This window comes from Phoenix dactylifera, chromosome 14 (assembly GCF_009389715.1).
Source record: "Phoenix dactylifera cultivar Barhee BC4 chromosome 14, palm_55x_up_171113_PBpolish2nd_filt_p, whole genome shotgun sequence".
In the NCBI taxonomy this organism is placed as follows: Eukaryota; Viridiplantae; Streptophyta; class Magnoliopsida; order Arecales; family Arecaceae; genus Phoenix; species Phoenix dactylifera.
In genome coordinates this window covers 10,947,812-10,975,517 of record NC_052405.1, presented here as the reverse complement: position 1 = coordinate 10,975,517, position 27,706 = coordinate 10,947,812, and the positions used below count along the sequence as shown (strand labels likewise).

Below are 27,706 nucleotides of genomic sequence, written 5' to 3'. Positions count from 1 at the left end.
AGTAATGAAATTTTTTTATAGATTCCAAGATTTTTCCAATAATATATAAATCGAGATACGGGAATCTCAACTAGTATAATAGATACAATTCTAACTATCATATTAAAAAACTTTTTGAATATTTTACAATTTAAATTTTAGGAGAAAATTTTGATTGATTTATTAGTATTGTATCGATCACATACCATATCCATAGATATTGGTCCAGATAATAGAACTTGAAAAATTAATTATATCATAATTTCATAAAGATCATTATCTCAGCTATAATAGAATACTAGATACTTTAAAGTGTTCGGCTGTTCTCCTGGAAACGCAGGTGGGCCCACTTGTATTTGATTGCATCAACATCCTTAAATAAGTGGGGCCCATCCCCTCCCTTTTATGGGTGCCGGACTGGGGGTTACGGCGACCGGTCCATTCATCTCGAGCCATCCACCCCCTCCTCCTCCTCCTCTCCCCTCCCTCGCTCGCTCTCGCGCCGGCCCGCCTTGGACGACCCTAAAACCCTTCTCGAATCCTCCCGGCCTCCAAAACCTTATTCAAATCCGTTCTAATCCGTTGATTCGCTCCTGCCGAATTTTTTGAATCCTCCAACAAGGATCGGAGGAAAAGGGAGGGCGGAATCGAAGAGAGCATGCGTCTCGCGCCGTGATCCGAACTCCGTGGTCAGATCTCTCCCCGTTCACATTTCCAGCTTTTGATTTCCGGAACTTAGGATTTCGCACCAGAAGACTCGATTTTTATTGATTTTTAAGAAATTAGGGTTTTCCTGCTTTTGAACTCATTCGCTAATTCTTGAGCTAGGATTTCTTTCTATGGAGTTGTGGGGTTTTTATAGGATATTCGGAGCCTAGACGCCTTTATGATGAGGACCGAATTGAATATGGAATCTGGTATCGTTTAGTCTAATATAAAATTTGATATCTTTTCCCCCTGATTTTAGATGAACTTTCTTGCGATCAATTGGTGGCTTTCAAGACTGTAACTCTGTAAAAGCCATCAATACTTTTGGTGATTATAGAATTGGCTGGTCGAGTACTTGTCGTGCTTGTATCGAGTTGTTGCAGTGTTGTGGATACAGTACTTTAGATAAATTAGATTACACTTGTTCAGCAATATATGTGACGTATTTGAGGGAAAAAAATGAATTAGGAATACTGAGTAAATTCTATTTGCTTCTTTCTTGAAGCTTGGATGCTCAGTTTTTGATTAGTAAAGCGTAATGTTTCATGCCAAGTACTATAAGTTTGTGAGGGGGTTATAATTTGATGTCATGGGTTCTCTTCTTTTTACAGGGAATGGCAGGTGATTCTGTAAGGGAAGTGCCACTTGATGTTGATACTGATATTAATGTAGGAAAGGACACGGAGCTGAATGGGAATAACATGTCACCTGCAGATGATAAAACATCTCAGGTATATATGGTATTCTGAGTTCTGTTGCGAAGTTTTGAAATTTTTCCTATGCAACCTTAATTGCTTGCATAAATGTTGTTTGTTTCCTTTGTCAGGAGCTGCCAGTTTTATCCCCCACTAAGGAATCCTTACTGGGTGAGGATAAAGAAGTTACTGTTGGATATAATGTTCATGATGTTGAGAAAAAGGATAACGCTGAGCTTGAAGAGGATCATAAAGCAGTTGGAGGAGATGATAAGACACCTCAAGTTGGGATGGTTTTCAAATCTTATGATGAAGTTTCTAATTTCTATAAGCAATATGCTCTGCGTGTAGGCTTTGGAGTGGCTGTAAGAAAGTCTCAATTTACAAAATCTGGAGTATGTAGAAGGTTGATACTTGCATGTTCCAGGGCAGGCCGTGGACGACAAGATGCATGCTACCAAGCTAGACAGACTGCAAAAACAAACTGCCAGGCGATGATTGTATTGAAATTATGGGGTGATGGGTTGCTTCATTTGGCAGAAGCCAATCTTGAGCATAATCATCCATTAAGCCCGTCAACAGCACGTTTCTTGAGCTGTTATAAAAAAATGACAGATGCGATGGTAGAAGGACCTATTGCACAACCAAATGGACATCAGAACATTCAGTCTGAGAACAGAAACTCTAATGAGATAGGGCGATTGAAGCTTGCAGAAGGAGATGATGAATCTATTTGTCATTTTTTTGCAGGCATGCAGAACAAGAATCCAAATTTCTTTTATTTAATGGATTTGGACAAGCATGGTTATTTGAGGAATTTGTTTTGGTCTGATGCCAGATCTAGGGCAGCATATCAATACTTTGGCGATGTTGTTTCCTTTGATACAACGTACTTAACTGAAAAATATGATTTGCCTCTGGTTTTGTTCATTGGTATGAACCATCATGGACAACCGGTGCTGTTGGGATGTGGTTTAGTTTCGGATGAAACAATTGAGACCTATATTTGGTTGTTTAAGGCATTCCTAACATGTATGCTAGGGTGCTGTCCAAATGCTATAATCACTGACCATTGTATGGCCATTCAGGGTGCAGTTGCAGAGGTTTTTCCTGGAGTTAGACATCGTTTTTGCATGTTTCATATAATGAAAAAGATGCCAGAGGAATTGAAGGGTTTTGCAGACTTCAAAGCAGTCAAGAAGGCAGTAAAAAAAGCAGCATATGACTCTTTAAGAGTCAATGAGTTTGAAGAAGAATGGAAAAAAATAATCGAGGGACATGAACTTGAGGGTAATGAATGGCTTGACTCGTTATATGAAAATCGGAACATGTGGGTACCAGCTTATCTTAAAGATGCATTTTGGGCAGGAATGTCCATTTCTCAACGCGGTGAGACTGTACCTGCATTTTTTGATGGGTGTCTATATCCAAGAACTTCCTTGAAGCAGTTTCTCAGTAAATATGAGATGATCTTACAAAGTAAGTACAAAAAGGAGGCACAAGCAGACTCAGAGTCATTTCACAAGACCCCACTCACTATATCTAAATTTTATATGGAAGAACAACTTTCCAAATTGTACACTGTTAGCATGTTTAGGAAATTTCAGGATGAGCTAAAAGCCACTATGTATTGTGATGTTTCACCGATAAAGGTTGATGGATCACTCATTATGTTTGAAGTCAGAGAGTGTTCATATATGGAAGATGGTAAAAGGACAGAGAAGAAGGATCATGAGGTTCTTTATGATGCAGATAAATTTCAGGTGCAATGCATTTGTGGATCATTTCAGTTTAGGGGCATTTTATGTAGACATGCTCTATCCGTTTTTAAGTTACAACAAGTGTTTGAGATTCCATCTCATTACATTCTTGATCGTTGGAAAAAAGATTATAAGCGATTACATGCTCTTGCTCATCCTTCACATGACATGCTAGCTGATACTATCATGGAGCGCTATGATTATCTCTCCATGCGTTGCCTTCATCTTGCTGAGCTAGGGTTCGTATCTGATGATAGGTACCAGGTTGCATTGAAGTTAATAAGAGAGGTGGAGAAGTCTCTTTTCGATAATGGCTCGTGCAGAGACAGGCAACCTATGCTGCTATCTCTTGAAAGTCAGTCAAATGAAAATGTCCAAAATCTTCTGGTACCCCGTCTGGGCATATCTGAGGGCAATAAGAATTCTAACTCTTCCCATGTGAAGCGGAGAGGTCGGCCACCGAAAAAAGGGAGAGAACCTCAAGTAGAGTTGTTAGTTCGATCAAGCAAGGAACAGGTACTTACAATGATAGACAGATGTGCCAATCATTCCTGATAGACATTATTGATTCAAATGGGTTTCTTTTCAATTGTATATGTCCAGGATTTTCTAAGATCATCATTAGTTGGCAATGAAAGCAATGTGCTCCAATCTGCCCCACTTGCTTCGCATCTTGATGCTCATATAGGGACACAAGGAGGCATTGATCTAATGGTAGTGGTTTATGATACTCATGTTCTATCTCATATTTCTACGCCTCTTCTATCTGTTATATCTACCTTTTCACACTCTTTTTCTGTAATTTTGATTAGGAAGAAGTTACCCCAGATGACTTGTCATTTGGCAGTCATTTCAGCATCCATGTTAATCACCAGCATCATATGGGCAATCATACAAGACTGCAGTCAAGCAATTTACTGCAGGTGTGTAATTTAATTGTTTTAATACGTAATTGGATGTCTTAATTTTTCCTCTTTTTCACTACCTAATCACAGATTTTTTTTTGCTTTTGAACTGTGTTCAATATGTGAGATCACCCAATGAACTCTCTCTCTCTCTCTCTCTCTCTCTCTCTCTCTCTCTCTCTCTCTCTCTCTCTGTGTGTGTGTGTGTGTGTGTGTGTGTGTGTGTGAACTGCTCGAATATGTACCAAAAGGTGTTGGACATCTATATTCTCTTAATATGATGTTCGCAAACTGCAGGGTCAGTATGATCATCAAACAATTGGAAATCAGTCAAGGGTGCAGTGGATTTATCAACAGATGTTACAGGTTTTTTTTTTTCTTCCAGTTTTCAGCTTCCCATAATATCATTATTGCTAGCTGTTACGCTTCTTTATAAAATAAGATGATACCTGATGTCGAGTGTAAAGTTGTTCAGGGGTTTGATAAATGATAAAATTGCAGGACGATCAGATTGCAAATGCACATTCTGGCCGAAGGACTGGGTAGAAGATGAGGATGTAGGTTATGAAATGCAAACTCAGGTAAGCACACAAAATTACCTGCACACAGTTTACAGTCTCAGTATCAGATCCCATTCCCCATATTGAGTGTCTTTATGGTATATATCTCGGTACCTTCACCCAGTATGCGAGGGGTACCGATTCTTGGTGCACAGTCCGGTACAGCAAACTATGCATGCACATGCAAAGGCTTGGTAACAATATCTTTATGGAACACTATTATCTTCTGGTATGTTCCAGTAATTCATGGAGTATACTACTTTTGGCATCTAATCTAATAGACACAGGAATACCATATTCTGATAAAGTAGGCTGGTGAAAACAAAAATTGAGGACATATTCTAGAAATACAAGTAATTGTTTCCTGAATATGTTACTGCCAATTCTCTGTCAGCACTAATATTTTCCATGGCCTTGATCTGAAACTTTCCTACATATGCATGCACAATTTTCCTTTCCAACCAAAGTGTTTATCACAATTTAAATTAAAGACCAAGTTCACATGTTTGGCAGGTCTAAAGGCTGTGGAGGAAAAGATGGGAACATTCAACAAAGGTACTTAACAATGATTAATATGAAAACATCGCACGGATACTAGACCTGTCATGCCTGCTCGCTGATGGTGCTCAGCACCAGTAGTACACTTGACATTGCCAGCTTACTGATGTTGCTCAGCACCATGGTTGACCTCTAGCTCCTGAGGAGTCTGAATTGAACTTTGGATAATTTGGACACCAGTTGCCACTGGAAGATATAGCGGTAGATAATCTAACCAAGATAAAAATACAAGATAGAGGCTGCATTTTGCAATTGAAATATTCGATACGAACAGCAGCAGGAAGCATTTGCATAGAAAATGCCTTTTTGTTTATGGAAATTCCTATTTGTTGATTTTGTTCAATCAACCTTACCTTCCTTTTTTTCTCCAAATATGTTAACGAGCCTTCCTCTGATTTTAGCTAGAATTGTTTATCATCGTGTCTTTGAAATAGTTTTTGTCAATGTGCATATGGATATATTTGTATATTTAATTTCCTTTTTGTGGAGTATTACTCATGAAACGCTGTATACTCTTTTATGGTTGAGTTCCAGCTGATTGGCAATGAAGTTGGATGGACAGACCCTAACCCAAAGATGGAAGGTAGGTCAAGTCAAATTGGGCTAGGGTTAGGGTTGGATCAAGTTTATGCTCCATCGCAACCCAATCCAGTTCAGCATGGAGTTCTTGGGCACAACCTAATTCAAATTTACCAAAACTTAACCGGCCGCTACCTACTAAGGTTTTTAAACCTTGGTGTATCAATTAACTCGATGGATGGCTGAGACTCAGATGAATCGAGATCTCAATTTATCTCGGCTGATAAGATAAGTAGAAAAATTTGGAGAAAATCGTGATTTTCTGACACTTCAATAGGTTTTTTTGTTCCAGGATTCCAAAATATCAAATAATATGGTCAATTTAGATTAAGAATATATTTATGTATTGATTTCAAAGCTTATTAATTAAAAAATCTTTATTGATAGACATTTTATATTTTATCAATTTATATTGACCGAGATAATAACGTTGAAATCTTCATATATATATCATATCGCTGCGGTCCCTGGTATTGATGAGAACCGAGATCCAGGCCAGAATGATTATATTGCCTCTACCCCATAAGTAGGTTGGGCTGGTAAGTTTGAGTTCTGACCAATCCAAATTACACGCCACATTATAATGCTGTAATGGTTGTTAAACAATAGTTTCTCTGAGTTTATATTAATCGTTTAACAAGTTTTCTTTTGGACTGTAGGATTAATTTCACCTCGATGCTTTCTAATGTATCGTTAACCCAACACCATCGAAGCACTGTAGTATTATAGGTAGTTCAATTTTACATGCAGCGATATGAGTTAAACCGATATGAGTTGTCCCATCTGCCATGTCTCCGTCTCCGTGCAACTTAAGAATATAGTTGGGGAGAGTGAGGATCACGAGAATGAGTGACTTCCACTACAATTGTCGAAGAAATCTCAATCTCTCAAAGCTTAATTCCGGCTCTTCTTTCAGTATTTCACCAAATTTACTATCTAAAAAAAATTAATTTTTTCAAAAATACCTCTGTTTCATTAAATTTTTAAAAATATTTTTTTATTAATTGATTTCCAACATTATTTCAATCACGAACCAAATACATCTGAAATTATGATCATTCCAATTGACATTCCAATCACTCCCATTTCTATGCTGCTTGTGAACCAATTACATCCTAAATTTCCGAGCTTCAGCAGTGCACTTGAAACAGTTCTAGAAGCAACAACAGATATTGGTTTGCATCCTTGAAGGAAAAAGCGCATCCACCATGATTCAAGATATCAATTTAGTTGAGTCTGAAATTACTGAAAAACTCTCCAGGCTTCAGGTAAATTCTTGAAACACTAGCAACAACACGATTTAAATCGTTCAAAGGAAAAGGCACATTTGTTATGATTTCAGATATCATCACTGTTAAGCCTCATATTGCTGAAAATCTGATATTACTGAAAAATACTCTCCGGTCTTCAGATAAATTTTTGAAACACAAAAGCAACAAAACTTCGTAACTTTCATGTTTTCTTCTCCATCTCACAAAAACTGTTCCTAGAAGCTGCCTACCCTCCCACATGATCTCTCACAGATCTCTTAAGTATTGCTCTATTTTTTGCGTTACAGAATCCTTTGGTTTAGAAAGGGCATGGTGGGACATCAAGAGTTACACCAGCCTGGATCTGGCCCCACCCAATAAGACGCCAATGCTTCTCAACCCGCCGGCTGAGAGCAACCTTCTCACCTTTGCTTGTGCACACTGGTGCAGTGAGCTGCAGCTTAGCTAGATCATTCTTCACAGCAATCACTCGCGCCCCAGTTGACATAGATCCAATGTTCAACATCAGGATCTCACCCTTTGCAAGCTTTGATACCTTCCCTTGTTTCTCTGTGCCCTTTGTCCTTACCCCTAAAAGCCTCCGGAGAAGGAAAAAGTTCACCTATAAAATCAACAAACGTACGTGTCAGAAAAACAGTCATGGCTGAAAGCAAATAGTAAGCATATAAACCCTGAATACGATATGATTCCATTCATATCTAGGTTTGTTGCCTCTGGCTTCCGCTTGCAATTGGCCCTTCAGTTAGTCTGTGCTTAACAGATGAAGACAGATCAAACATTGAAATATTCCTTTATCTGCATGATTTTCCTGAGTTTAAATTGTGTACTCAAATAATATGAAGTAGTCTCCTCGCAGTTAATCAACCCTCTAAATTTCACCCTCACTCAAAATCATCTTGGCAAGCAATCAGCCAACAAGAGAGGCATAAAATCATGCCTGAGTACCAATTACGAGGTACGCCATACCAGCCCGAACCGGATAGTACGGGACGTACTTTACCATATCGGTTCGTAGTGGCGTTACTCAGTACGCCAAAAAAAATCCATAATATACCGTACTAACACTGTGGTAGTGTAGTATCAAGATAGCGAACCTTGACCAATTACAAATTGTTTTTCGGCTTAGATGGATAATCCTTGATCCATTTAACTGACACAAATCAGTTCAGCATTAGTTTTAGGATTTATGTTTCTGTCAACCATCTTAAGTTCTGATAATTTTTCTTTTAAAAAATAATACAACTAATATCACTCTATTCAGCATCATTAATTCAGGGATGGAAGAGGCATTCAGAAGATTGGCAAACCTCAAGCTCCACAAAAACATCAGGCAGAGTTCCAACTTCCCCAAGAACCTGACCCACCAGCCTGTCAGCACGTGTTAGCGTAGGGTCCATTGTAGTGCCTACTCCAATGAGCCCCCCAGGTACAGCAAATTGGAGCTCATTTTGCTCAGCATAAAGTGAAACTATCCTTGAATATATTGGAGTGCATTTGATGTTGCCACTCTCATCTTTGATAACAATACCTGGACGGACTTCAATATACTGGTTCACCTTCAAAACTCCCTGAAAAAAAGGTTACTCTATATATAATAACAAAGCATAGAGTCACATGGAAAAGTAGCTATAAAAATTTAACGTCATCATCATCCAAGCATTTCCCACCAAATATGGTGTCAGCTAATTGAATCCTTTCATTAAGAGATAGTAAATTATAACATGTTAACAGCAAACAACATGTAGCAAATTTGTCTGGTAAAAATGCTGCATGGAACATAAAACAAGATGTGGCTACTAAAATGCATGACAGTGATTATCAGAGCAGCTTCTACATGACAAACAAATATCCAGAGGACCCAAGTTCCTACAGAAGCAGAACTGTGTAGAATTCATATATGGTAGTTAGTAAATGGTAAAGAGAAATCTGAATAATAACTATCAAAGCTTATAGCTAATGATGTTAAAATTTCTGAATGAGGAGCTGCATACCCTAAGGATACTTCCACCTGCAACACCACCTTTTATCTCATCAACCTCTGAACCAGGCTTATTCACATCAAAAGAACGAATGACTATCATGTTTGGTGGTGAAGTAAAGTTTCTCTCTGGAATAGGGATTTTGTTAACAATATACTCGGCAACAACGTCAATGTTATACTTCAACTGAGCAGAGATTGGTACAACAGGTGCCCCATCAGCAATTGTGCCCTGCATGGACCATTCAAGAACTAATGACAACAAGTAGATTGCAAAAAGAAATACTGGAGAACAGGGTGGAGTGTGGCTTGAAAGTTACTGACCTGAATAAATTTCTGGATTGCTTCATGCTGATTAATTGCCACACTTTCCTGAATAAGATCAATCTTGTTCTGTAGAATAATAATATGCTGAAGTCGCATGATTTCAACAGCAGCCAGATGCTCAGAAGTCTGAGGCTGGGGGCAGCTTTCATTTCCAGCAATCAAAAGCAATGCTCCATCCATGATTGCAGCTCCATTAAGCATTGTAGCCATAAGAATATCATGTCCCTAATAAGAAAACAGAGAAATCAGAAGCATTGACATAACAAAAGTGAATGCTCATAAATTTAGAAGGTAAACAAGAAGGAATTGCATTTCATAGTATGCTGACACCAAAGATAGGTGCCATAGTCTTGCATGGCGATGAGTGGAAACAACATATTAAAAAAAAGAAAAGCAGTAGAAGTCCCATTTATAGAAGATTTCTCCACTTGTGACATTTATGATAACTCTGCAACGAATACAAAATAACATGGTGAATAACTGCATGAAAGATCATCATCAAGACATTTTCCCAACAAAAGGAGACCAGATATCGAGCACAGCTTCTAAGTCAAAATGGCAATCACCAGGTTTTCAGAAAAGAAAAAAGTAATTGCGGTTAAGTTTCATTGAAAATGTTCAAACAAAGTACGGTTTATCTTTGTGATTATCACGTAATGGAGCCTTTGATAATGATATAACTTAATAAGCTTGTCAGACTATTTCAAATGTTTAGAGATACAAAAGGTAGATGCTTATATGAAGAACAAAGCAAAGAAGATGTCGTGGACATATGTCATGTAACCAGTGTGAATAGGGCTATGGATGTTTGGCTGATTTTGATATATCAGCTGGGTTTAACAAGAACAGCTCTTTGGATTGTTTCTTCTTTTTTTTGATAAAAGCAGCATATTAAAATTTAAAGGCTAATAGAGCCAATACATAAGCAATAAACCACATTTATATGCTTATTTTGGTGGGAATCACACAACTTTTTCCCAGATTTGATTATATAACTAATAATTTCAACAGCTCTCTCACCTTACGGTCAAGAAGACTTCCAGCCAAGTTTTGCTATTTTTTAGTGTTTCCAGAATCATCTCAAAACCTATAGAACTTTAGCTGTGATTGATTGTGCAGTGCTTAAACCTCTTTCAAAATTATCCTTCTTATACTTTGATACAAAAATTATTCAACAAAATTGTGTAATTTCTTTGTGTATGAAATAATCTTGGAGGCATCTTGACAAAGCGATTCTACACTTCCCTACAAGGATGGTCTTAAAGCCTTGGCATTTGACAGGCTTGAATTAACTACATGTGCTAATACCAACAGATCTTAGTCCTCCAAATCCTTCTATTTAGTATGAACTATCAAGACAATTCAAACCAGGTCTAATGGTCTTGCAACAAAAGTTAAAGGTCTAAAGATATGCCATCTTACCGGGCAGTCTACAAACGAGACATGCCTTAGGAGTTTCATCCTGGTGTTCTCAAATCCCGGCACATCACATAGAGGGCTGTCTTCCTTTCCGCTTCCATAAGCCCTGTGAACAACATAAGTCATCAGCATAAAGTAATAAGCATAAATGCAAACAATAAATATTTGTCCTCAACTCCTCACTGAAAATCATACCTGTAGCACATTGGTCGTGGGCATCTATCATCTTCACATTTATATATTTTTGCATTAGCATATCCGAGCTTGATAGTGATATTTCTCTCCAACTCATTCTTAAAGCGAACAGTCTGCAGACATATAAGAGGGCTGGATCAGCAGCATATGGAAGCAGAGGAAGATGGTTAAAAATGAACATAAAACTACTCTATTTAGTGTATCTTATTATTAGTTTTGATTCCTTTGGTGTTCAATGACATTGAGTTTTTGGCACTCTTTGTTTCCAACCCTTCTACACAAACCTGAGCCTCTCTTTTTACCTAGGCTCCTGAAATTCTGATTGCACATGCTTAGATATCATCCACTCACTTCTCTCTCAATGTAGTCAATCGGAACAAAAACATTGAAATCCACTCTGATATGGTTAGTATAAATCTGAAAACAAAGGATGCACATAAAAAGGGTCGGGCACCTGTCATTGGCAGGGTTTGGGAACGGTCAGACGTAGGCAGCCTTACCCCCGCAGAGAGGCTGTTTCCGTGCTTTGACCACATATAGGTCACAAAGGATGCAGATACGACAAAGAAACAAAGGTCAAGAAACTGCCCGGTGATCATACAAGTTACAGAAAGAAGTTTACAAATCAATCATAGGTCACTGTATAGAATGTAAGTTGACTATAGAATAAATTACTGAGTTTGGCAGGGAATCCCTGAAGGAATTAAATCAGCATCTTTTTCAAATGTTAATTGATTTTTTTTAATTTGAGGAAACCACTTCTAACATACTTCTCAATACCACAATCACGGACATGCTCAAATTAAAAGCAAAACTAAACTATTTGCCAGAGGGGAAAGAGGAATAAAATGAGTGCAAATAATAACTGAACACCAAAAATAACTTTTACAACAGTTAAGTCAAATAAAAATGAGTGAGCATAATACCTGAACACCAGAAATAGCTTTTACAACAGTTGACTTTCCATGGGCCACATGACCAATGGTACCTAAGCATTTAATATAAACAAGAATCAAATCAGGCAAATCATAATATTAACTATGCTAAAATAGTGAACATGGATTTGCAAGCGCAAGTGTTGCGCACGCGTGCACACACACACAGAGAGAAGAATTATATGAAAGATGTAAGCTATAATTTTCAAAGAGGCATTCAACAGTTTTTCAGGATCTAACTAAAAAATATATATATGAAAGATATAAAACAGTAAATATCTCAAAAGAAAATTTGGATGAAGAGAATATGTTTTGATAGAAATTCTAGCAAATAGATATCCACTTTTTTTAGGTACCAATGTTGGTACAAATGAAATAATGCTTGAATTGGACCAAACAGAGAGATTAAATCTCAATTTAAGCTTTTGGACCTTTCTCCAATCATATTACAGCTAGGACACAAAGAAACTTTAAGCAATAGATCCATGATTACGAGCATAATGTTTAATTACAGCATGAATTTTTGAATACTGGCATACTGCCTACTGATGTATAATCTTAGGAAGCAGGTAAAAAAGTTGAGCTGATATTTATTTTTGGTATTATGAAACATCTCAATAAGATGTGGGGTACTCTTGTGGGCCTCGCTCACCACCTCGGCTTCATTGGGCCCAGCTGCTCTCAAAGGGTGGGCTCATTGACCAGCAAAAGGTGGGCCCACAAAATCAATCTAATCGGGTTGGATCGGATCAGATTTAATATTAATTTTATCAATCCACAGGATTTTTCGGATCAAAGTGGGACAAAAATAATCCAAACACAAATGATAATAAACATATATGAATTGACTATCTAATTATATTATAAACATATTATGCCATAAAAATAGTAAGCAACATATAAACAATATTAAAAACATATTATGTATAGGATCTGATTGATAACCAGCAAAATTGTAAACAACAACATAAATTATTGACATTGTATCATGAGAAGAAGACTAATGTCTTATATTCAAGAGGGTTTTGAAATATACAGTATACTAGTTTTGAATCAATTCGGGTCAGATCGGAGTTCAGATTAGGAATTTAAGGATCCAAATCCCATCCATATCTGAAATAGGCCATGTTTTCGAATCCAAGCCTAAACCAAATAACTTCAATTCAGGCTGGACTGGATTAATTTCAGATGGATTCCAGATTGGAAGCGGGTCAATCCAATCCACCTGCAGCCTTATTGACCATTAACACTGCCCATACCAGGGAACACCACTTTGGGACACAAAGCCCAACACAATGTACTTAAGACACCATAAACTACAATAGAACATTAGGAAAGGGTTCATGTGTGGAGCTTATTGACATCCTACACGATGAGATAATTACCTCTTCTCTAACTATTTTTGATCATCCATTGGGCTAAAGACCATGAGAATGATATACCAAAATCCTCATTGTTCACAAGCTATAGCTCATGGCAAACAAAAAACCATGCCGCATAAACCTCCTTGAACTTGGATCTAGAGCACTATTTGGCATTGCTCTAAGGTTGAGACGACCAATGTTCAGAAACTAGTGACTTGGTCAATTTGCAATAATGTTTGGGTCACCAGTTGTCAATTCAGCCATGGGTTATACATGGTTCAATCGGCCCACTATAAAATCCCACTTCTCAAAAAACCCTAACACCTAGTTCGCCCATCTTTCCGAAAATATCTCCATGTCTCCAAACTTCCTTCTCGACTTCTCTTTGGAAGGAGAATATGAAGCAGTGCTTGCCTCACCATGCCGCCTCAACTCAATTCTGATCTGATGTCCATCTCTCTCCTCTCTCATCTTGATCCCCATTGGGAACACCGTGCTGCCTTGGTTCTCACCAATTTCACTGCTGGGTCTCAATTCTCACTGATCAGGCAAACTCGCCTGGAAACCCATCAGATCAAGTCACCTGACCTCGAAACCTGCCATATCTGACTATCTCACCTAGAAATCCAGTAGATTTAGCCCCTCTGAATCCAGCCATCACCTTCAATTTTACCAAATATCACCATGCCAAAACCTCTTGCAACTCCTCCATTCCATTGCGCCAGATAATCCAACCTTGGTCCACCCATACCAATAGTGGACAGTGGACAGGAGATCTTGGATGTGGTGAACAATGAAAATCAGTGGCAATACAAAGCCTCGATTGCAGCCAAGGTGACAAATGGTAGCACGATGGTGAGAAGAAAAGGATGCCTCTCCCAAGGCACCAACCGATCCAATACTTTCCCTTTCTCTTTCTTTAATTTTTTTTTATTTGAGCAATGGTTCAACTAGTTGTTGGGAACCACTAATTCAGTCTGGACCGGCCCAACAGTTCATTGTACGACCCATTAGGTCTGGTGACTCTGATCCAACCCAGTAGAGACTTTGGTGGTGAGTCAGGTAAGTTGACCTGCCCGACCCTCTAAAACATTAGCAAGGAACATGGGAAATACTTGGCAAGAGATATTGTGACAGGTTAACAATGGCCAAAGCTAAGAAAGGATCAAGGTCTTCGGAAAGGATGTAGAGAAGCATTGAAACCTTTGCTCAAGGCAGCGTACAAGGCAAGATGGCACAAAATTAGCTTAGATAGCCCAAGCGGACCCAAAATGAGGAGCAGCCAATACATGCTAAGAGTGCAGCAACCAATTAAATTTTCCATGGAGTTTCTCCCTCTGAACTTTTAGAGCGAAAGGAATATCTCCAGATTGCCTTGTACAACATGAATCTATATTATATTAAACAAAACCTAATATGTGAAATAAGATTTCCATAAACATATATATGACCAGTTGTTTTCTATAATTCTTCTTGCTTTGTACATCAAAACCAAATGATCGCTCTACTTATCATTAAAAATTGTCATTTAGAGCAAAATGCAATCTCTAGATTCACATTTCAATTAATTGTTGTCATTATTAAGCAACTGCCTGACTTGCTAGAAGATGGAGCATGTTATCCAACTTCTATACAAGGAATAAAGAAAATAGGTAAGACAGACCTCGAACCCTTTGCTAATAAACAATGCAATATTATACCATATAAATTACCATGTGGTGCCAATTTGCAAGTTGATGGCGTAATACACCGTGAATTTAATACTCTTTAAGGTCATGTTGGGTCAAGTTGGTACAATAATATATGGAACCTTGACCCGCACCTGACCAATCCTGACATCAGAATGAGGTTCTTCAACCCATTCCCTGCCCACAGGTTGACCCCAATATCCCAACCTAACCAAGTTGGCCCTTAATGCAATCTACCGCATGATCCATGCCTTAACCTAATCCAATATGCTTGACCAAACCCTTGCAAATCTCTGTGACTCAATTCATTGTGAATTGAACAACTCTTTGAATCCTTAACCCAAGGTCATGATACATGCAGAATAAGCTGACCACCCAAATAAAACCCTACCCTACCTTACCCTTAGGATGCAGGCTGGATCCAAGCTCTAACCCATTCCTAACCATTTAAAGTTCAAATTAAAAGTTTGACCCGTAGCCAACACAAACTAAACAACAATAACTAATGCCCAGCCAAGCAGGGTTGAGTCAGGTCAGATTTTCAGGTTGGATCAATTTTCATCATCCCTACTTATTAGTCGATTTGGTTGTAGACAATCGAAAGACAATTTTTTTTTCTATTAGAACATCAACGAGCCTGACAATAAGATCAAGTAATTGTTTTAAATTTGTCCTCCAAATAAGCCAGGATCCAGGCATCTAAACTAAATAGCAAAAAAATGTATATGAATAATAGACTGATAAGAAACTATCAATATACAGGTAGATTATTGTTTTCCAATGATGAAACTAACTTAAAGTGATACATGCCCGAAAAGATAACAGATAATTTACTTTGATGAGACTTAGATTACTGTAGAGTTGTAGAGAATTCCTATTTCCAAATGAAGTAAAAAAATCTAATATTTTTTAAATTAATTCACCTTGGAACAACTTAAAAGTCTTGGAGTAAGGATGTATAGAACAGCCAAAAGTCAAGTTTAGACAAAAAATCAAATCACTTGAAAATAATACTGTAACATGTATTTTGTTGAATGACTGTTTCTTCTACTAATGTGAAAATAGTTAGAATCGCAGTGTTAGACAGATCTAGAAAGATTAAAACAGCAAGAGTTGCTAAACGATCTTTAGGATAAATGTCTTTAAAGATCCTGTGATTTTATACCTTTAAATTTAGGAAACCTCCTAAAGTTTTTAACAGAATATTGGAAAGAATACCATTTCACACATTGTCAACATTTTATCCTCCTTGAATTCAGTTAGAAAAGGAATGCCTATAAATATAAATAACACTTTCCACAATGTGATCCTTAAGAGTGACAGCATTGATAATAGTTCAAAGAATAACACAAAGCATTTTCACAACTAAGCAATCAGACGTTACATCCAGAGCGAGGTAAAGATAATACAGATTCAACCATTTCTAACAAAATATGCACCAAGTTCGGCTGAATCAAATAAAACCGTGAATATGTATGAGTTGCATATGATTGGACCAAGTGACCTGAGGCTAAAAGAGATAAATTAAGTCTTTGGATTTATCAATATAAGTCTGTTGATTATTTTCTTAAAACTCTTTTTTGCATCAAAATCATTCGTACATGTTTCCAAAAAAGTTGGTAGATAATCAACAGCTCTCCAGTGAAAAATTATAATTGTGTATTTTATACAATTCCGGCTTTCCTTCTAGTAGTCTGTGAGTTTCTACAGTCGAATTTTTTGGCCAAAAAAACAAGACACTCTTGTCCAAAATGCAATTTATTTCTGTTAATATCCTTAACCCCTCAACTAAGAAAACCATTGAATCCAGGAATCAAACCTTAGTCCGAAATTACTTTAGCAAATTAAAAAAGCACTGGTAATGGTCCAGCAGTGGACCATTGTAGATAATGTTATCGTAGAGAGGAAAGGAGATATTTTGATACAAGAGAAATATAGAGGCATTTTTCCATCCCCGGGGTGGGGGAGGAGGGGGCTAATTCAATGTGATAGAAAAAGGGGAAAAAGACTCAATTTTATTATGAAAAAAAAAAGAGAAACAAAGAGAGTGAAAAGAAACCATTCAGAATGTTTGCTATCCAAACTAATAAGAATCATCCTCGTTCACTAATTTCAATTCAAAAGGCACCACAGACCTCCTCAGTCTACATGATAATCTTCTAAATTGTTTTCGAATTTCTACTTCACCATATCTTTCACCAAACCATATAACAAGCCACAGTCAACAATGGTTTTTAAATAACTGCTCGCTCATTTACTTTATTGATAGACATGTTGAAATATCAATTCAATGAACCAATTCCTTGATCTCTACAAATTAAAAGTTCTCTGATTTACAGGTCCAGTTACATTTAGTTTGAATGGTAGTTTCCCTATGGTAATTATAATTCTTATGCTGCTGTGCTATTGATATCACATAAGCCTCTTGAATTCACTTAGAGATATAATACCCAGATAGGTAATCCCTAGCTCCAAGGCCGTTAACATTGGTAACTTTAGTTTACCAAAGGTTCGATAGTAAAGTAGATATTCTGGTGGTGCACCAAAAATTGCCCATTGCTGTGGATGGTTGAATGAGTCAGGTTTTAATCTCAGCCAGTATATACATGGATATAACTTATAACTCAGCCAATATTATATCAGACCATATAATATCAAAATATCAGCCGACATTTCTTAATATGCATTTAGAATATTAAGTTAATGTTTTAGTTATTAAATATCCAAGTAACTGTCTTGATATGGAAGTTCAAGTTTATTAACCACGACTTTGGAAATCTTGATACTCTACTGAAATCTCAGAAATCTCGATTCTTTCCCTTTTTCTGAGTTACCTATCTTGGCCAAGGTAAACCAAGACCTCAGTTTATCACAGTATTAGACACCTTTCAAGATGGCAAAGATCACAACAATCAAAAAGAGGAGAGAGAAGAAAATGAAAAGGGACATTCATAACAAAGGGAGAAGATTGAAAAACGTAATTTATTTTTTTTTATCAAGGTATAGCGTAAAATGAATGAGATAAGCTGAGCTGAAAAATAAGGTAAAAAAAAAGTAACTATAAACAAAATAACATATTATAAACAAAATCGTCCATAATGGTCATTCTCAGTCCAAATATGCAACTTGCAGCCTACTGAGACCAAAGACATCCCCACCCAGAACCGCACAGATCAAGCACCCACCTTTTTCTACAATCTTTACATGTTTGGTTATCTCTACCTACTCACCAAAATTTTCTTTTGTAGCTGCCACCTTAAGCACTGTTTGGTTTTATCAAGTACGAGTATAGAAGAAGAAAAAAAAAAACATCCACTAACTGAGAATCGACTACGTCCTATTTTGGTATTGGATCTTGTTCACAACCTACTCCTCTAAAATGGAAATTGTTATCTCATAGAGAAAAACAGAAAAGTCAAAAAGTGCAGTCATAAAATATTTCTTCAGAAAAGATCTTATGAAGATAGAATTCACATTTAGCTAACAGAAATTGCAGAAGCAAAACCAAAGAAACACTTTTCGTTTAATAAAAATGAATGTATTTAGCAATCAGCGTAATACAGAAACCCCATCTAAAGAAGGAAATCAACATTGAATTGTGTATTAGAATGTGACGCCTTTGGTGCCAGAAGATGTTTTATTTATCTCTCATTTATAATATTTCATTGTTATCTAATCCATAGGATTGACTTAGCAATTAGCATACTTATATTTATAAAAGTCAAAGAAAAATATGTTTTTTTGTGATTGTACATATATGCTCAGAATCATTATCTAGATTCTTACTTTTCTGCGAAAAAAATGACTCTTTAATAATCTATCCTCTCACAGTCTTAGCATACATATTATTATCATTAACCAATAATTAACTTTTTCGCATTGTAAGAGAAGTTCAGGCCTGAAACCTATTATGCATGTCTCTATGAAGAATAACAACTTCATCTAGCTAAAAGTACAATGCACACAGAGCTCCTTAAGAACTTAATTGTGTGACATCAAGTAAAAAATGCATACAGAAATATAATAGTCTTACCAATATTAATTGTAGCTTGACGTGAAATAACTTCTGGTGACAGTGGATGCAGTTTTGTCACATCAAGCTTACTTAGGTCCTGCTCCATTAATCCTTTACGAGACATTTTTGCTGCAGGTAATGTACCTCCAAACCCTGAAATGGGAAGAGAGAAATATACATAAGTGATATGCATTTCTGAAGCATCAGAAATGTTTTTATATAATCTCTAAATCTTGAAATGTGACAATTTGTGAAGTCAAATGATACTTCTAAGGTATCATTCAGTAAATTGCATGCATCATCAACTTAACCAGATTACATGGGATGACAACAAAAGCAAATGAAACTACTATCTTCAGAATCTTGGTTAATTATTGTCAGTCGATGGAACAATATACACAGTAAAACCAGTCTCCTTCTACACTTATTACTCATCCTTATCCACCTAAAAAAATTAATTCCATGAAGAACCAACCAAAGTTTAAGACTTGTGAACATTAATCTGAATAAAAATAGGAAATACATTCATAATCATGTACATCACGGCAAAACCAAGAAGATCAAGAAGAAGGTCCAAGAATCAATACTTAAAAGAAAAGAAAGAAAATAGAAAGGGAGAGAACAAACAGAAACTGGGGCATAGGCCAGGGTAAGGATGGGGTTGGGAAATGCTGGGAGAATTGTTGGGGTAGGGTTACAGGGTTCCGGAGAGAACATTCTCGCCGGCGACCGGGTTACGGCAGAAATGGGGGAACGGGATTGGGGGGAGGAGGGAGCTCACCGAGATCGGAGACTAGGGCGGTCCTCGGGAGAAGGGAGGAGGGGGGCGGTGGCGATCTCTCGGCCGAAGAGAGAGCGGAGGATCGGAGGCAGTGGGGAGGCGTCGCAGGCGGAGATTAGGGGAGGGGCGGAGAGGAGCCGAATCGAGGGTTTTTGGGTTACGCGCAATCGCACGTGTGGCGGGATGAGTATAAAGAGGCTGGTACTGACACATGCGAAATGCACGTGAGCGGCACGGGGGAAGTGTTACTTGAAATGCTATACCTTGGCATAAATTTGGCAACTATGAAGCTTATACCAAAAACTTTGCATCCGCTTCATACTTTGACCCAAAAACTGCAGGAAGACATGAACTTTGTCGGAATTAACTTTGTCAAAATAACTCCAGCTCTCCATCGATGAAGTCAGTTTTCATAATTTTTTTTGAACCCAATTCAAAAACTAAGCTCAAGCCATTTCAAAAAGAACTCAAAATAACTTCAGCACCCACCTAAATTTTATAAAAGAAATAGGTAGCGTATCGACACTCAATAGGCTAAAAAAACTCCATACCGTACCGTACCGATATTGTGCTAGTGTGGCACCGGTATGAAATTCGGTGCTGAGATGGCAAACCTTGATCTATATAAATAGTAGTATTTTGGTATAGATGCATGCCTAGGATGCATGTCAGGACAAGTGTAAGCATTGTCCCGCGAGAAAAGTGTTGATGAACCATGGTCGCATTCTGTGTCTAATGAATGCAGAAGTTATGAATTTATATTGTTCCCTTGGCTTCTTTAAGAGCCGACACAATGTTGATGAATTTTTATTGAAGGATAAGTACACATATTGTAAATGGATCGTTGACTATATTTTACTAGTAACATAAGCTTAAAGATTATGGATGAAAATTGAAACTTGGTTGCATCGTAATAGCGGATGATGCTAGCCAAATCTACTAATGCATTACCATATTCATTAACTTGTATTCTTTGTAGTTGAACCATGTAAACAATAGTTTTAGCTATACTTGCAACTACGGTTGATTTTTTAATAAAATTTAGTATTTTCTTTTCTCATTTTTTTGTAATCTAGAACACTTTTTTTTCTATTTTTGAAAAATAAGTTAATGCTATAATTATTTTGTCAAGATAACAGAAAGAAACTAATAAAATGAGAGTTATATATATATATATATATATATATATATATATATATATATATATATATATATATATATATGGAGCCAACTGAATCAATGTTCCGATCGAGCTCTATCCTGTTTCATAGGCTCTGTCCCACACGGGCTCGGGGCATGAAATATGCTTTAGAATGTAAATATGTTGATCATGCTTGTAAAGGCACTAAGATAACATATTCTTTTAACATAGTCAATGCTTGACCGACAATTGCCAAAAAAATTGTTGGTCCTAGGTTATTTTGAAGTTGTCAATTTTTCAGTTCTTCTCTTTGGTGGTATTAAAATGCTTGAAAGGAAATATAAAGCTTAGATCATAGTAATATGACCAAAGAATAATGGAAAAAATATATAATTTATAGATTTAGTTGGACTTGGACAAAAATGAGAAATTGAGATAGTCTGTGAACCTTCTTTTGCTGGGAGTTTTCTTTTCAAGATCCTATCTTTCATGGTAATTAAGCCATGTGAAGATTGTAATTCTTTTAGAAATATGTTTTTCAAGAACCAAGAGGCCAAAATAACGAGGTAAAACATATATCAAAGATGAAGAAAGTGACAGAATATTTTGACAAAGTATAGTAGCAAGTTGCAAGTCGCAAAGCAAAGTAGAGAGGAGTATTCTAGTTAATTCATAATTGGTCCTAGGGTCAAAATGGCATTGTAATGCTTCAAAATTTTCAACAATGAATTGGACATATATGGATTTCCTGGCAAGGATAAAGAATAGTGTGAAATTGATATAAAAACAAACAAATGATAAGAATTTTTCTAGCTATAAAGAAATATATATTTTTGAAATGTTTAGCAAGAAATGATTTGTGGATCTCAAACGGATGCACGTGCATAACTCGAACCGAATATATATAATTTGATGATTATGATGGCAATATAGAAAAAAAATTTATAATCTATCGTAAGAGAGATTAGTGAAATAAAAGGCTATGAGCAAAATATTTAATTATTCTTTTTTTCCAATTAATTTCTCTAAAGAATAATATTTTTATTTGTTTTATTTTCATTACTATTAAAAAATTTGGTTTCTTATGTTGGATGTCTGAAGACTCTTTTTTTATTTAATATTAAATAAATTATATTTTTTTATTTTATATTATTTATTTAATTTGCATATAAAAAATAATTTTTATAGCTTTATTTAACTTGATCCGTTACAATCCGTTCTAACTGTATCTGGGCATGTGATTTTCAATTGCGGGATGGGTGCACCTATCTAATCCGCATCCGGTCGGTTGCCATCTCTAATTTTGATTGCACCAAAATGTTGACCCAGTCACAATACCTGACACCTGTCACCGGCAGCAGCTTTCCTTCGTCTCCACGTGATGTCCTAAATGCCGGTCCTCGTTGCAGCCTTCCGGCAACTTTCGATGGGACCCACGACGGCGAGAACCCCGGGTTTCAAACCCAGGTTAAATCACGGTCCGTAGAAAATTATAATTTCAGTGTAACTCAAATAAATCCATTTTAAAAATCAGCGATAATACTCTCCCCCGCCCACCCAGTCCACGTGTCGATCTCTCGTTTGCTCTTACGACCTCGTGGCCTTTTTCGCGTCCCGGTCCGGATAGTCCCCTGGACTCGACTCGGCGCGGTCCAGTCACCTCCCGCGGTCCCCTCGTTCCCTCTCGGGTCCCCAAGAAATTAACCCTCGAATCGAACCCACGTCCTCCCATCCGTCCTTCGTCCCGATCGCCAGAAACGCTTCCCGTCCTCGCCGGTGAACACTCCCGACGGACGATCCGTGCCCTCCGGTCCGATCTCCGGAGGATCGAGGGTGGAGATGGAAGAACCCAGCGCCCGATCAAAGAACCCTAGAAGAGCTCGTCTCTCCCGCCGTGACCTCAACTCTAAGGTCCGATCTTGTCCCCCTTAAAACTCTCCTCTGGTTCCATTATACTCTTCCTTACCGCCGATTTTATTCCATTTCATGGTTTCGTCTCCTCCCTTGTCAAAACTTGCAATATTCTGTTTAAGGTTTTCAGGGTTTTATTCGTTTCCTTCTTGGTTTGCATCAGATAGCTTCAAGATTGAATCTTTTTATTTAAAAAGTTCGGACTTTGATCTGCTTTCTTTGGTTTTTTGTTTAATTTATGCCGTTGGGTTAGGACCTGGCGGGGGATGGTGCCGTGGGTGGAGTTGGTCAAGCTGAAGGACTGGAAAATGATGAATCGGATGGGGATAGCGCCACCGAGGGAGGCTACGATGGAGTCCCAGAGGTGGGCATGGTGTTTAAAACCCATCAAGAAGTCTCTAAGTTCTACAAGAGATATGCTCGCCGGGTGGGATTCGGAGTCTCGGTGAGAAGATCTTCTTTCACCAAGGAAGGTCAATGTCTGTATCTAGAACTGATGTGCTGCAAAGGTGGCCGGAAACGGCCGGAGCCGAAGTATAGGAAGAGGACTTCAGCAACCACAAACTGCCCGGCGAAGATCAGGGTGAAGTTATGGGGTGATGGGTTGCTGCATTTGGAGCTAGCCAACCTTGATCATAACCACCCGGTTAGCCCTTCGATGGCCCGATTCTTGAGCTGCTATAAACAGCTTGAGGCGGCCAAGAAACGTGGCTCCGAACATGTGAATGGTGATGGTGCGCTGGTGCAGCCAGAGGAATTATCTCAATTTCCTGTTGATAGATTACGTGCGCTTGAAGAGCTACTTTTTAGTGAAAGTGAGCATAGGAGTTTTGTCGAACGAGGTAGGCTGAGGCTCGGGGAAGGAGATGCCGAAGCTCTCCGCCTGTTCTTTACCCTAATGCAAGCCAAGAACTCAGATTTCTTTAACGTCATTGATCTAGATGAGGAAGGCTGTGTGAGGAATGTGTTCTGGGCCGATGCCAGGTCAAGGGCGGCATATCAGTATTATAATGATGTTGTTGCTCTTGATACAACCTATGTGACGAATAACTACGATTTGCCTCTTGCAACTTTTGTGGGGGTGAACCATCATGGTCAGCCAGTGTTATTGGGCTGCAGTTTGCTCTCGGATGAGACCACGGAGACCTATGTATGGTTGCTTAAGGCATGGATAGCATGTATGTCAGGGCATATTCCCAAGGCCCTGATCAGTGACCATTGTAAGGGCATTCAGAGTGCGGTGTCGGAGGTGCTCCCGGGAATTCGCCATCGCCTATGCTCATGGCAGATAATTAAAAAGGTCCCAGAAAAACTAGGGGGTTTCGCAGAGTATAGAGCGATCAGCAAAGCGATGCAGAAGGCTGTGTATGACTCCTTGACAGTTGATGAATTTGAGGAAGATTGGAGGAGGATGATTGAGATATATGGACTCCAAGAGAATGAGTGGCAGAAATCACTATACGAATGTCGGCATACTTGGGCCCCTGTTTATCTTAAAGACACATTTTGGGCAGGGATGTCCCCTACCCAACGTAGCGAGACTATGAATACCTTTTTTGATGGGTACATAGATGCAAAAACTTCTTTGAAGCAGTTTCTTTGTAAATATGAGATGGCCTTACAGAGTAAGTATGAAAAGGAAGCCCAAGCAGATTTTGAGACATTCCACAAAAGACGACCCTCAGTGTCGAAGTTTTACATGGAAGAGCAGCTGTCCAAAGTGTACACTCTCAATATGTTTAAAAAGTTCCAGGATGAGATTGAGGCCATAATGTATTGTCATGCATCACTAGTTAAGTCAGATGGGCCAGTCTCTACCTTCAATGTGAAGGAATGTATTTTTCTTGATGATGGTAAGAGGACAATGAATAGGAATCATGGAGTCCTATACAACACAGAACAAAAGGAAGTTCAGTGCATTTGTGGTTCCTTTCAATTTAGAGGAATTCTGTGTAGGCATGCTTTATCTGTCTTTAAGCTGCAACAAGTGCATGAAATTCCGTCCCAGTATATTCTTGATCGATGGAAAAAGGACTTCAAGCGGTTGCATGTTATAGCTCGTTCTTCAAATGATGTGGTTGCTAATAACCGAGTGGATCGTTATGATTATTTATCAATGCGATGCCTTCAACTGGTTGAAGTTGGAGTTTTGTCAGATAAATACCAACTTGCTTTGAAGTTGATGAGGGAGATGGAGAAGTTTCTTCTAAGTGATAGCACACATGATGATACACAACCTAAGATTAAGCCTCATGTTCCTAAAACAAATAAACTGAATCAGGATATCAATCAAAGCGTAGGAAAGATTGCAGCTCCAGAGACTGGAAATGAAATGCGGCGGCGTGGTCGGCCACCACAAACAAAACAGTCGCAGGTAGTGGTAATCATCAAAGCAGAAATATAGTGTGATAGTTTTTCAATGAGATGTGTTTGTATTAGCTAGCCCTTACTGCTAACATGTAATTATTACCTGCTGCTAACGTATAATTACCTATGAGCAGGCTTCTCTTGGAACATCAAAGGTTGGTAATCAAAGCTATGGGTTTCAAAATGCTCCAACTGTTCCATATCTTCACACCCATGTTGGGATGCAACCAATCATGATTCCAATGGGTTTTTTTTTCCAATATATATTTTTAGCTTATCATTGCTATACATCCAGTATAAGTGTATATTCATCTGTACGGTATTGCTTATTTCTTGTAGGAAGGAGTAAACCCACAGGTCTTTCCAACTGGTAGCCAGTTTGGTGTACCAATGCATCACCCACAGTATATTGGCCATCAAGCAGCAATGCGACCGAGCATTGTTTATATGTTTCCGGTTTGTGGTCTTCCATAAACATATGTTAAATATATTTGTTTTTCCTTTTTTATTTTTTTTGCCATTTTATTTTAAGCTATGCAAATTTTATTTGTGTAATAGATGTAACATGTGGTAGGTGTATATTCTTCCAATTATTGGTGATATTATTGGCAAGAACTGAACTACCAACATCTTGAGTCATTTAATATGAAATATGATTACGATATCCTTTATTTATTTATTTATTTATTTTGGGCAGACCAGTCTGACACACATGTAGATGTAGTGCGCCATAACCATTATTATTGGGAAGAAATAAGCCAAATATCATTTGGCATCATTGAAAATCAAATAATGCTTGTGAGATATCTTTTGAATGCTCCTTCTTGAACTTGTCTCATGCACATGCTGTGCGCCATAACCATAATCATCAAGCCATATCCCAACACGGCTAACAATGCCCATGCAGGTCAGATTCTGGACTGTCCTGGTGATGCTACATGGGCAGCCATTGTCAAAAGCATGTCAAACTTGGAAATGCTCGTACATGCAAAGGGACAGTTTCTTTTCAAAAAAAAAGAAAAAGGAACAAAACAACCATTGCTTCTTTAAGATAGATTAGTTAAGAGAAATAGATAACGCAAGTGAAAAATAATCATGAAACAGATAGTTATGCAAGTGGGAATCCTTTTTCTGATATTCGAAAAAAGAAGGCATCAATATAAAAGCAGTATTTAATACCAAAAACATTAGAAGCAGTTTTAGAATGACTGGCAGATTTGATAGAAACATGACAAGCCAGTGGAGCCTTTTCTCTAAAGATTAAACATGGTTATTTGGTAAGCAGACTCTTATGTGGCAGTTCTGTGTTACAGGGTGGGTTTGACCCACAGACATTTGGAAATGGACCAATGATGCCGTGGATTTATCAGCAAATGTTCCAGGTCTGTATTTTAGTGCTCTACTGTTACTTTGATCAGTAGCAAATCTTCCATTAAATGTGGCCCTATGGTAAAATGGTTTGCATCATGCAGGCAGCTCAGAAACCAAAGGATTCTCTTGGTCCAAGAGCAGGACGACCAACAAGAAAACGGAAGATATATCGTGGCCACAAGCCTGTGGAAGCAACTCAAGAACCCAAAGAACCTCCTGCCCCAGCAGCCCCAGCGACTGGTTAGCAGTGAAGGGCATCAAAACGCAGATACATGGTCGTAGGTATGTCTCCTAATCCTATTACAGTATTTCCATTTTCATAATTTTGTGATTTGTGTGGTGTTGATCTTATTATTTCTAGCTATACAGTGTTGATGTAGATTAACTATAACATATTCTAGACAATTACATTAAGCTTATTTGTGTATGTAAGGTGGTGCAGAAGCCATCGAAAGTCGTGTAAGAGGAAGAAAGTACCTTGCAATATTACAGAGGAACATTGGGGTTTCGATGTTAAAGCATAGTCTAAAGGCCATCTCCCAATTCACAACCTTGACTCTGGGAGATCTGAAGTCTAATCTGCTGCCAGTGTGGCTCTTTTACAGGAAGCCTGACACTACAGCCTTTGGTGTTGGATATTTGACCAAGATATTTGACCAGATAGGCCACATTTTGCAATTAGCCCCACATGAGAGGCAGCAGATGGTAACATCTTCTTTGGAACATCGTGACTTCTACTGATCAGAGTTGAAAATTTTCCCCAAGTTTTTAGGGTCAGAAGGAATTTATAGGCAATTGCACACATGGCTAATAGCATAGTACTTTTTCCCCCCCCCTTGAAAAGGGTGTGTCTGGTGTATCTGTTTCATCTTTCTCCTCCTAAAATGTTAGTTTTGTGATAATGTAGTGGGAATTGTTGCTAGGCCTGCATAGTGCAGTTTACTGGTTGAACTAGATCTCTGCTGTAAATAATTGGTTCAGCCATTCAACAATTCGATCATGTTGATATGCAAATGCTGTTTAACATCAAATTGGTACTTAATTATGCTTTCTTCTCCTTTGTAGTTTAATGGTGGTTATGGTGCATTATTTATTTAATGCATGTTTTATGGTACTTTAGAATCCTGTTAATGACTTACTGACAGTAAAATGTTGTAAGTACTGGGACTTTGATCAGAGGTACATTTCTCAGCTTTCGC

General features: G+C 37.9%; 3 protein-coding genes across 6 annotated transcripts; 2 read left to right on the top strand and 1 right to left on the bottom strand.

Moving 5' to 3' along the window:
- The first annotated feature begins 413 nt into the window (after window positions 1-413).
- On the top strand, window positions 414-5,683 carry LOC103715097 (protein FAR1-RELATED SEQUENCE 6-like). 3 transcript variants are annotated; one of them, XR_003387217.2, is made up of 9 exons: window positions 414-668; window positions 1,299-1,418; window positions 1,514-3,658; window positions 3,746-3,856; window positions 3,955-4,065; window positions 4,345-4,413; window positions 4,549-4,628; window positions 4,732-4,836; window positions 5,121-5,683. XR_003387217.2 is itself a non-coding variant. In XM_039133658.1 (8 exons), exons 2-7 carry the CDS (start codon window positions 1,302-1,304, stop codon window positions 4,591-4,593), a joined length of 2,598 nt encoding a protein of 865 aa, XP_038989586.1. In that variant the 5' UTR covers window positions 414-668; window positions 1,299-1,301; the 3' UTR covers window positions 4,594-4,628; window positions 4,732-5,683. The 3 variants fall into 3 exon arrangements, 2 of the variants coding, with proteins under 2 accessions (XP_038989586.1, XP_008800847.2); XM_039133658.1 differs by having other exon boundaries at window positions 4,732-5,683; XM_008802625.3 differs by lacking the exon at window positions 4,732-4,836 and having other exon boundaries at window positions 415-668.
- Window positions 5,684-7,058: 1,375 nt separating this feature from the next.
- LOC103715111 (eukaryotic translation initiation factor 2 subunit gamma-like) lies at window positions 7,059-19,884 on the bottom strand. The gene is made up of 9 exons (XM_008802645.4): window positions 19,718-19,884; window positions 18,955-19,089; window positions 11,861-11,922; window positions 10,935-11,047; window positions 10,743-10,845; window positions 9,318-9,545; window positions 9,007-9,225; window positions 8,323-8,583; window positions 7,059-7,616 (listed from the first exon to the last, which is right to left on the bottom strand). Exons 2-9 carry the CDS (start codon window positions 19,058-19,060, stop codon window positions 7,314-7,316), a joined length of 1,395 nt encoding a protein of 464 aa, XP_008800867.1. The 5' UTR covers window positions 19,061-19,089; window positions 19,718-19,884; the 3' UTR covers window positions 7,059-7,313.
- A 2,614-nt stretch (window positions 19,885-22,498) lies between these two features.
- On the top strand, window positions 22,499-27,577 carry LOC103715127 (protein FAR1-RELATED SEQUENCE 6-like). Of its 2 annotated transcripts, none has more exons than XM_008802669.4 (7): window positions 22,499-22,769; window positions 23,023-25,143; window positions 25,271-25,291; window positions 25,476-25,592; window positions 26,450-26,518; window positions 26,609-26,789; window positions 26,950-27,577. In XM_008802669.4, the coding sequence occupies exons 1-6, from the start codon at window positions 22,698-22,700 to the stop codon at window positions 26,750-26,752; spliced, it is 2,544 nt and encodes an 847-aa protein (XP_008800891.2). In that variant the 5' UTR covers window positions 22,499-22,697; the 3' UTR covers window positions 26,753-26,789; window positions 26,950-27,577. The 2 variants fall into 2 exon arrangements, with proteins under 2 accessions (XP_008800891.2, XP_008800885.2); XM_008802663.4 differs by having other exon boundaries at window positions 22,500-22,769; window positions 26,941-27,577.
- The last annotated feature ends 129 nt before the right edge of the window (window positions 27,578-27,706 follow it).